The sequence below is a fragment of the Acanthisitta chloris genome, unplaced genomic scaffold, assembly GCF_000695815.1.
Source record: "Acanthisitta chloris isolate BGI_N310 unplaced genomic scaffold, ASM69581v1 scaffold16753, whole genome shotgun sequence".
Classification (NCBI taxonomy): Eukaryota; Metazoa; Chordata; class Aves; order Passeriformes; family Acanthisittidae; genus Acanthisitta; species Acanthisitta chloris.
This window is the reverse complement of record NW_008665547.1, coordinates 1-9,911: the sequence shown is the minus strand read 5'-3', so window position 1 is coordinate 9,911 and position 9,911 is coordinate 1. Positions and strand designations below refer to the sequence as shown.

Below are 9,911 nucleotides of genomic sequence, written 5' to 3'. Positions count from 1 at the left end.
TGCAACGCGGAGGAGGAGGAGAGCGTGTTCCTGCGGAGGTGAGTGCTGAGAGCCCCGCGGGTGTCCCGCCTGCCCCTCGGCCGGGCACCGGGGCCTGCTGTCCCTCTGCTCCTCTCGAGCTCTGCCTCTCTCCCCCAGGCCCGAAGGCATCGAGCGGCAGTTCAGGAAGAAGTGTGGCAAGTGAGTGACCGCGGCAGCTCTTTGGTGACTTTTAAAATGCGTTTGCGAGGTAACCATAGCGATCCGGCATCTGGGTTTCCTTTCAGCTACGTGTGTTTCTTCTTTCTATTTCCAGGTGTGGTCTGCTGCTGTTTTACCAACACCAACAGAAAAATGCTCCCGTGACGTTCATTGTTGATGGTGCCGTGGTCAAATTTGGCCAGGGTTTTGGGAAAACAAATATATATACTCAGAAACAAGAACCTCCCAAAAAGGTAACCAGCTTCAAAGAAGTAAGAATACTGTCTTTGCTTTTCAAAAAGCATTGTGTGTAAAATAACTTAATAGTGAGAGCAGAAGGGATGAAAAAAGGAATAGAAAGGCCCCTTGAACAATAACTCAGTTTGCTGTCTTCTGCCTGTCTGCCCTAAATTCTCCTTTATAGAGGTCACTGCAGCTTGGAGTCCTAGCACTAAAGGAAAGCAAAATAAACTTGGAAGCCTAGACTGTGCCTGTTGCTTAGGCTCAGTTACAAGAAAGTTTCCATTTGTAAGTAGGTCAGGTTGGTAGTCTGCAGAGTGATTCTCAAAATCTAGCTCATCTGTTATATATTGGTGAGTTTGCTTCTGGTAATGACAGTTCTAAGCACAGAAATCACTGGGCATAATTCTCCTTTGCCACCCACAGAGTTCAGGTAATCTTGAGGACTTGCATAAGAAGCCTTAAAGCTTTGGAAAGAGGAAATAATCCCTAGTGGCACAATTGTTGCCATGGTTGAACAAAATACTCTGTTTTTCACCCAGGTGATGATGACCAAACGCACCAAAGACATGGGCAAATTCAGCTCTGTCACAGTCTCCACAATTGATGAAGAGGAGGAGGAGATTGAGGCGGTGAGTTTTGGATGCCCTTGGTGGCACCCACACCTCAGCTGGGTACCCACACCTGAGCTGGACAGCTGTCTGGGACACTGGGCAGAGCCAGCGATCGTCTCGTCGCGTGGATGAGGTGGTGTTGCTCTGGGGTTTGCTGTTGCAAAGTGACCTGTGTGTGTTTCAGAGGGAGATTGCAGATTCCTATGCACAGAATGCCAAAGTGATTGAGAAACAGCTGGAACGCAAAGGCATGAGCAAGAAAAGGCTACAGGAGCTGGTGAGTGTTTTCTGTGGCCTTGAACACGAATCCCTGAGATTCTCTTGGCTTTGTACACAAAATCTGTCTTGAAGATCAGAGAGACCCTGGTACAGTCACAGGTAACCTGTAGCTTTGTGAGGATGAGTTTTTCTCTACAGGTTTTATAGAGATGTTCTTCTAGTGCCCCTGAACTTAAAATCATATGCAATTGGCCTGTGATTTTAAAACCTGTAGGGCTAGCTGAGGAGCAGCCAGCAGAGTGCTCGCAGGGAGGTTTTCTGTGACCTGTTGGACAAGGAGCAAGGGCAGGGGAAATCAGGCCATGGCTTTGCCAACCAGAACATCCCTAATGCTGTGCTCTCAAGCCTGCTTGGCAGAGCAGGTCGTTTCCATGAGGTGTCAGGGCAAGCCAAGACACTTGTGGAGCACCTGCAGCTCAACTACTACTCCAAGGGCCACTGAAAGAATTAATGGCAAGAACATCACAGCTAATCTTACCTGCTGTGACAGCAGAGTGGTAGATGGGATGGGGAGGAAACGTGCAGTTTCTGCCTGAGGGTAGAAAGTATGAAATTGTCTCCTGGGCAGTTGGTCTTGGGCATGTTTTGGTTTTAAAGGTGATTTTTACTCTGTACGTCAGGGAAGGAGGGAGAGTCAGCAAATTACTTGAGCTACTCTTGCTCCTGGTGTGGGAAGCTTGCAGTGGTCAGACAAGAAGAGCAGACCTCATTGGAGCACTGAGGGAAAAGTATCCAGACATTATTTTATTCTGTTTTAATTTTCCTATTCAGGCTGAGTTGGAAGCCAAGAAAGCCAAGATGAAGGGAACCCTGATTGATAACCAGTTCAAGTGAAACAGTGCACATCTGCTGGGTATTGAGAGATGGGAGAAGGTCATCAGGAGCTATGACAGATCTGTCAGGAAAGCACAAGTAACAGACTGTTCAAGGGTTGCACTGTGCTGCAGCCAGCTTGGAGGATGAGAACCTCTCTGCCATAAGTGATACTCTGGTAGCAGTTTTAATAACTCCAACTGGAGACTTTGCTGAAGCTGCAGTTCTCTACAGATCTAGTGTTATCAGCAAGCTGTTCCAGGCAGAATATTTCCTTTGGGAAAATCTTTGCTGGGTGCCTTCCTGAGTTCACCTTTAGATACCTGTCTTTTTATTTTGATAGTTTTCAAATGTGTAAGATTTTTTTCAGTTTATTAGAACAATAGGTCAACTGCACAACAAAAAAATCCTTATGAAAGTAAGCTATGTCCCTGTTCATTTTATTACTTTATATGTATCCAGAAGGTGCAGCAGGCTGAGAGACCTGCCCTTCCAACACAGTCTGGAATGACTGGGATGCAAGGCTTGGGCATCATGCTGCTGCTGCTCACCCTGACCAGCAGAGGCAGCCAGCACAGGCTTGGTGCAGTGCTGCAGCCTCAGCTCCTGCTGTACATCAAAAGGTCACAATTGTACAGAATTACACTGCCCCAACTCATACTGCCTCATCCAAGAACATGAAAATCCCACTCTGTTTTAAACTACCAAGAACAAAACCTGCCACTAACCTGTTCTGCAGAACAGTGTCAGTATTTGGAGCTGTGAAATGTGAAGGAAAAATTCTGTTTAGTGTACTGACCTCTAAGAACTTGGATAAAGACAATATTAAAGACTGGAGTGTAAAGTACCTTGTTTGGGGAATAACATGTCTCTTGCATGATGTAACAACAGTGCTCTGTAGCCCATGTCTTTGTTGCTCTACTTGGGATTAAATACCATGTTATGGATTTCAACTAAAAACTTTTCCTAGGGTGTTCTTACTGCACTAAGTATCATAAAATATTGTGAGCAATGAACAAAATGTTTCATCTCCCACAGTTACTAGGGAACTTCTGTAATCAATAAAGATTTCCCATCTGGCTTTATAACCCTGACTGGGAAAACTCAGGTCTGCTTAGCTGAAAGATCTATCCTTCCTTTCTGTGGGAAAACAAGGCGTAAAGGGAGGAGTGAACTCTGCCCTAGAGCTGGCAGGCTGGGATGTGTCCCTGGTCCTGTGATAATATAATGCCAGGCTGGGTAAGCACGTGTTCAGGTTAACTCACGCAGTGCTGATCTTGTTCCCTGCTGATTACCTGCTAATCTGAAGCCTATTTCCAGAAGCCTGTGTCCAGAGGCTCCTTTGTTAAGCAAGTACAAGGTGGTGTGCCATGATTGGGAAGGGCAGGAGGTGCATGTGGGTACAGCTCGGGTACACAAACTGCTTTGCCCAGTGCGGTAGCACAATCCAGCCAGGCGAGGGCCGCAGGATTCCTCTGGGAGTGATCCAAGTAACCACAGGTCTGGCTCTATAAACATTTGGAAGTTTATTCCCCAAGCAAGTCAAAGGCTTTGACACCTGAAAACAGGTTTTGAAACATGTGAGGTCTGCTGGGATGAAGATTTCTGAGTCTCCAGTTGTCCAAGGATGAAGTGTAGTCCTGCTTCAAGCGACACCAGAACACAAGCTGACTCAGGGATGGTGTGATGTGCAGCCAGGGTTAAAGCTGGGAGTGACAAAAGGCTTCACCAGACAGGGGACTGTCAGGTGGGATTAGGACCATCTTTGCAGTTTGGTGAGGCACAAAGGAAATCTGGTGACTGCCCAACTCAGCACAAGTTGAACAAAGCAGCTGTTACCAACTGCCATCAACTTCCTCAGCTGTGCACCTGGAGCCTCGAGGCAGTGTGCCCAGCACAGGTACTCCTCCCCTCTGGCCTTTGGAAGGCCAGCCCAGCCCAGCTGGTGTTTGTCATTCTTGTCATTGAAGATCTGCCTAGTTTGGCACAGGACTCATGGCACGGCCCCAGTCAAAAAGGGGAGTGCATTGTCTGTCTTGCCAGCAGTCCCCAAGGTGCGTTAATACACTCTAGTTACGTAGTCAATGGCTGAAACAACTCCAGTGCAGAGAATCTGATCCGATACATTATTATGTATTTCTTACTCTAACTAGATCTAGTTCACAATAGTGTGAATAAACTTGGGGTTTTCATTTCTATGAAGTCAGAGTTTGCATTACGTAAAACCCAACATTAGTTTTTATAAATCTGTAAATGTAGGTAGGCGATAGATTTGTTTAGCTCAGCACTACACTGTATGTAAGAACCTGACCAGATGCAGAGGTATCACAAAGCAGTGTGTGAAACAGAAGCAGGAGGAGGAGATCTGCTCACAAAAACAACATCACACATGGCCAGACTTACCTTACTGTGTTTCATGGCTTAGTCTAGACCAGTTTCCAGGCACTGTCACAAGAACCTAGCCTGATTTAGCATGTCAGAACAGCCCTGGGTGTAGCTATGCCACCTCCTTCCCCATAACCTGTACAAAACCCCCACACAATTTGTAAACACTAAAGAGAAGTGGTAATGGGGAATCGAACCTCATCAGTGTTAATTGCAGCTGTACCTGGGGAGTAGCACAGGGTCATCCCAACCTGCCTCCTGAGGGGGAAGTATTTCTGGTCAGCTTACAGCTCTCCTTGGGCTGTGCTCTGTGTTTCTGTTGTTTCACCTGATGACTGGCACACAGACAGCTGGCTCTGGCTCCCTAGACTATTGCAATGAATATCGATAAATGCACACAAACAATGTGTGTGACAAGATCAGCATGGGAGCAGCACTTAATGATCAGGCTGAATCAAACTAGACTCAGCTTTTGCTGGTGCTATCCTAAAGAGCTCCACAGGTACATAGGGCACTGCCATATCCAGGCCTTTAGAAGTATGAAATTATGGGCTTGTCTAAAAGGCTGCAGGGCTGGGCTTCAAGGGATGGAGGAGGATTGGGTTGCAGTGTGGGGGTATCCATGGTATGTATTCTATTATCATCTCCACAAGCTGTTAAAGCAGATGGGGCAGTGATCGCTACCACCTTGTCCCTCCCTCAGGGCAATCCTGATGGCTCCCTCAGGGGGCTGTCAAGGACCCAGGCATGACACATCCTCCCAGTGATCCTTATCCCTTGTCCCATGGTGAGGTGACTGACCCCAGGGGTGGGGAGCCAAACATGCTCACAGGGATATAAACTGGGGTTTGGACCAGCGCAGGGAGCCCTTTGCCTGCTGGATTCCCAGAGGACAAGAGCTGCTGCTGGACCTTCAGGAGAGAACCGGATCTGCAGGATCACTGCTCCAACAAACCCAACACTCCAGGAGGACTGCAGCCACCATTCAATGGGACTACTACTACACCCTGACTGACAGGGTGTCAGGTTACTTTCTGACTCTGTCAGGTTATTTTTTTTTGTACTGTTGCATTTGTGTTGTTTTGTTATGTTGTTCATATTAAATTGTACTTCTGATTCAGAGTCTCTCACTGGTTTGCGTTTCAAACCAGCACAAAGGCACAAGTGGCCAATCTCTCCTTGTCATCCAGAAAAATGCTGCTCCATCCTTGCAGCCAGGGCTGTAACTGGGGTGAGTCCCAGAACCCTCTTCCCATCTCCGTTGCCATTAGCACTTCCCAAATTGCCTTAGGAAGAGAGCAGAAGCCTCAGCCTTGCCCTGTCTGGCATACAAACCTCCTGGCACAGGGTGGTCCCTGCAGCCTCCAGCCCAGATGGAGAGGTCCCAACCCAGCAGAGCTGGTGGGGCAGCCCAAAGGCACCACAGCCAGCCCAGCTGGGACAGGCTGGTGCACACTGAGCCATTCCAAACATCAGCACCACTTGCCACCTGCCCAGCCACTGACAAGTGTTCCGTATGATCCCATGTGCAGACATGCTGCGTCAACACCTCCTAAGCCTGGGATTTATGTCTGCTGGGTGAGGGGCTGGGATGAAAGCAGCATTACAGATGTTCACCCACCCATCCCCACCAGCAAAGGGGCCAAAACACCAGGCTGGACATGGGGCCCGTGGAGGAAATCATGATATATGAGGTACTGGGCACTTCTCACCGGAGAATCATGTTTAAAAGGAAAATCCACCCTGTCCATGCTGTCCTCGGGGCAACACAGCCTGATGGACAAAATGCTGTGTTGGAGGGACTGTATTCAGCGTGCTGCCTTGCCACTAGCTAGCCCCAGTCCCTTTCCTGTGCCTCAGTTTCCCCACAAGAACAAAGCTCTTAATCCCTCTGAAGTGTGCTCCTGTGACAGGCAATGGCAGCAGTTGAACTCCTCAACTTACTTCCCCAGATAAAGCTGCTCCCAGGGAGCTGCCAGGAGCAGGAGGTTAAAGCCCTAGGGGCCTCATGCCAGAAGGGCTGCCAGCCTGAGCTTCTGGCAGTGGAGTGCAGAGAAACTCATTGTGGGCTCTGCCCTGCATCTCCCACGTGCCAGGGCTAAAAAGAGCTGTGAAACACATGCTTGTTTCCTGAATCCCCAGGGCAGAGCTACAACCCATTCCACCCAGTGCCAGCCCTGCACCCCAAGCCCAGCACACAATGCTGTAAGTCTAAAGACTTACAGATCCCTCAGCTCAGCTACTTTACAGCTTGGCACAACACCCTGGCTCAGGGCCTTGACGACCTGCACTGTGTGCAGGAAGAAACGATGCACTTACCTCCTGGTGCTAATTGCCCTGGCCATGCATCCCCTACAGAGGAAAGGATGTCCCATGTTCAGCAACAAGCAGCATTTCAGAACAGCCCTTGAAAGCCAGGAGATCTTAGCAGCAGGAGGCAATAAGGGCCAAGACCCTTAATTAATTAGCTTGCACTTGTGCAGCAGGAGAGTGCTCCCTGGCAAAGCTGCCCCGTGGCACAGCCCTGCCCGGCTGCTTCCTGCAGCCCCAGCATACTGCCCACTGCTTGTGGCACCACTCCACATCTCATGGGGAAACCCTCAGCCCATTTTGTTTCCATGGCAGGTAGTGGGGGATCTCACACCACAGCAGCCCAGGGACTGTTAAAAAGCAGCAGAAAGGGCTCTTGGCTCAACTGCATGGCACAAGACCATCTCCCATCACGATGATGTGCCATTCACAGGGACCCCAGCAAGCCAACACCACCTGTGGCAGGACCCTGCTGTGCTCTCATGCCTGGCTGCCCTGCTTAGGTTTCAGCAATAAAAACAACTCTCACCCTTTGCAACACAAGGTCTTGTTTAGCTGCCTTGGGCAGTGGTTGAGATTGGTTTCAGTGATTGAGACCAACCGCTTTGAGCAGGCCTGGGCAGCCAGAAAGGACCAAAAGCATGGGGGGAGAGAGGAGACACTCATCTGAAGGGCAGAGGACCAGGAGAGCACTGACTGCTCCAGTTCACCAGGCAGAATCCAGACAGCTTCACTGGGGTGGCTCACAGATCCACAGGGTAAAGGCCAAGCCACACGGATTGCTTAATATTGCAGTGTTTTCCCCAAATTGCCCTGGCAGCATGAAGGAACTTTCCCCTTTGCCCAGAATTTGGAAGCTAACTTCCAGGGGTTAGGGGTAAGCCTGGGGATGCAGTTCCCCTGCCTGGCAAACACAGCTGGCACAAGAAGTGGCCTGTCTCTGCTCAGCTGCTGCATCCTTGCAGCACAACACCCTGGCAAGGGCAGGACTAGACAGGGGCTCTACAGAACAGCAGCAGTTACCTGCACTTGTGCTCTCAGGCTGGATTTTAACATGTGCCAGAAACGTTAACATGAGCCAGAGAACAAGATGCCAGCTCTGCTCCTCTAGGCAGCAACAAATACCCCTTAGACATGCCTCCAGCCTCCCAAGCATTCTGTGCCTTTGCAGATGGTTTAGGCACTTGGCACTTCAGAAACAGGTTTCATCAGCTCCAGGGAACAGACAGGCCCGAGGCAGGACTGTGGCACAGTGAGTGTATCCTCTCTGGTTACTGGGTCTCAGGGAGATCAGCTGGGTGAGTCCTTCAGAGCTGCCAGTCCCCATTTCAGCCCACACCATTGGCTTGTCCCAGGGAGGAAACACTTGTCAGCTTCTTCAGCAGCCTGAACTGTCTACCTGCAGGTACTTAGCAGGTAGTGAGGCTTGCAGGATGGAGGTGGTTCATCTTCCTCCTCTGCAATTGCTGAGACCCCCACCCCCCTCATGCTGCAGATGCTGCAAGAACAAGCGTGAGATGAAGAAAATTGGTTTCAGATCTTTATTTCTTTGTACTCTTTAAACAGGAGTGACTGAAATAGAAACCATCATGAGTCCCATCAGGGGGAATAACTCGATAAAGACATGGCAGGCAGTCTCCCCTGCCCCATGCCAACCTGTATAAACATCAGCCATCACTGTTTAGTAACTAGATGGTTTTTCAAACAAGTCCATGAACAGTCATAGACTACATAGAACAACATGCCAGTTCACAAGAGGAAACAACTTATGTGTACTTCTTGATTTCGTCATAGAGGACTAAGACAAAAGCACCACCCATCCCTCGCAGTACATTCGACCATGCCCCTTTGAAAAATGCCTTGGAGCCCTCGTCCCGGGCGATCTTCCGCCAGCAGTCAAGAGTGCCACTGTACATTATGTCAGCTGCAGAAGACAGACAGCTTTAGGAACTGGATGCCCACAACCCCCAACATCCAGCTCAGAAAAGGCCCGATGTATCCGCCAGCTTCATAATCTTAAGTGCATCCCATTTCTTGACTGACTTTCTCCGGTATTAGTGCACCAGAGGACAAGGCTGCCCAGGAGATACACTCCTGGGAGACACTGGAAGGACCGGTTGAGCAGAAGGCAGCAACTGTTTGCTTTGACACCAACACTTCCAGACCCAAAAGCTATTGCACAGCCAGCCAGGCTGTGCCTGCTACAGAGTTTTGTCTGTTCTTGCCCCAGAGACACTGGCTTGCAACATCCTTGGGCAAGTTCTGCTGTTCCTGCCTACTGACAGATACCAAACTTGTGCATGCCACCCCACAGGTGTGCCGTGCAGACTGACCCATCCGCGTCCCCCGTCACCTGCAGCCCCTCCCACAGCACTGCTCACAACAAGTGAGGATACCTACAGGAGCTGGAGACAGCCAAGCCACTCTGCCTTCCCCTCCACTCCACCACCAGCTGTTGATTCAGAGACGCCTGATATTTCTCACACAATGAGGTAGAAACTTACTTCCTTTACGTCCGGACTGCATCATCATGCGACGACGAACCGTATCGAAAGGGTAGGAGGTCAGGCCGGCGACAGCAGTGACGCTCTGAGCGATCATCCAGCTGACGACGATGTGGGTGTTCTTTGGGTCCGGAAGCATGCCTAGGGGAGAGAGCTTGATGAGAACAGCGCCGAGCCACCGAACGCACCACACGGCCCAGATCTCCCTCCGGGCGCCGCTCCGGCCGACCTACCCTTGGCGGTGTCGTAGATGCCGAAGTAGGCGGCTCTGTAGATGATGATGCCCTGGACAGAGACACTGAAGCCCTGGTACAGGCCCCTGAGGCCATCCGAGCGGGAGATTTTGACCAGGCAGTCGCCGAGCGGTTTTGGCCGGGCAGGCGCCGAGCCCGTTGAGCTCCCGGTCGCCCCCGGCTTTACCCACATCCGCTGCCAGGCGGGTTCGGGCAAAGTCAAGCGGGTAGACGAAGCAGAGGGAGGTGGCGCCGGCGGCTGAAGTACCGCCAGAACTGGGTCCGCTTGTCCACGCCGCCCAGGAAGATCTGCTTGTACTTATCCTTGAAGGCGAAGTTGAGGGCCTGCGTGG

The 9,911-nt window shown here is 50.4% G+C and overlaps 2 protein-coding genes across 2 annotated transcripts; one reads left to right on the top strand and one right to left on the bottom strand.

Annotated features, from left to right (window-relative positions):
* Positions 1-3: 3 nt before the first annotated feature.
* LOC103799483 (chromosome unknown open reading frame, human CXorf56) lies at positions 4-2,147 on the top strand (the record flags this gene model as incomplete). The annotated part of the gene is made up of 5 exons (XM_009071806.1): positions 4-38; positions 296-434; positions 963-1,052; positions 1,219-1,311; positions 2,085-2,147. Coding segments are annotated over 5 exons (420 nt in total), but the record flags the coding sequence as incomplete, so codon positions are not given.
* A 6,201-nt stretch (positions 2,148-8,348) lies between these two features.
* On the bottom strand, positions 8,349-9,906 carry LOC103799481 (ADP/ATP translocase 2-like; the record flags this gene model as incomplete). The annotated part of the gene is given in 5 exon segments (XM_009071805.1): positions 8,349-8,745; positions 9,326-9,466; positions 9,559-9,712; positions 9,714-9,819; positions 9,821-9,906. Coding segments are annotated over 5 exon segments (645 nt in total), but the record flags the coding sequence as incomplete, so codon positions are not given.
* Positions 9,907-9,911: the final 5 nt, after the last annotated feature.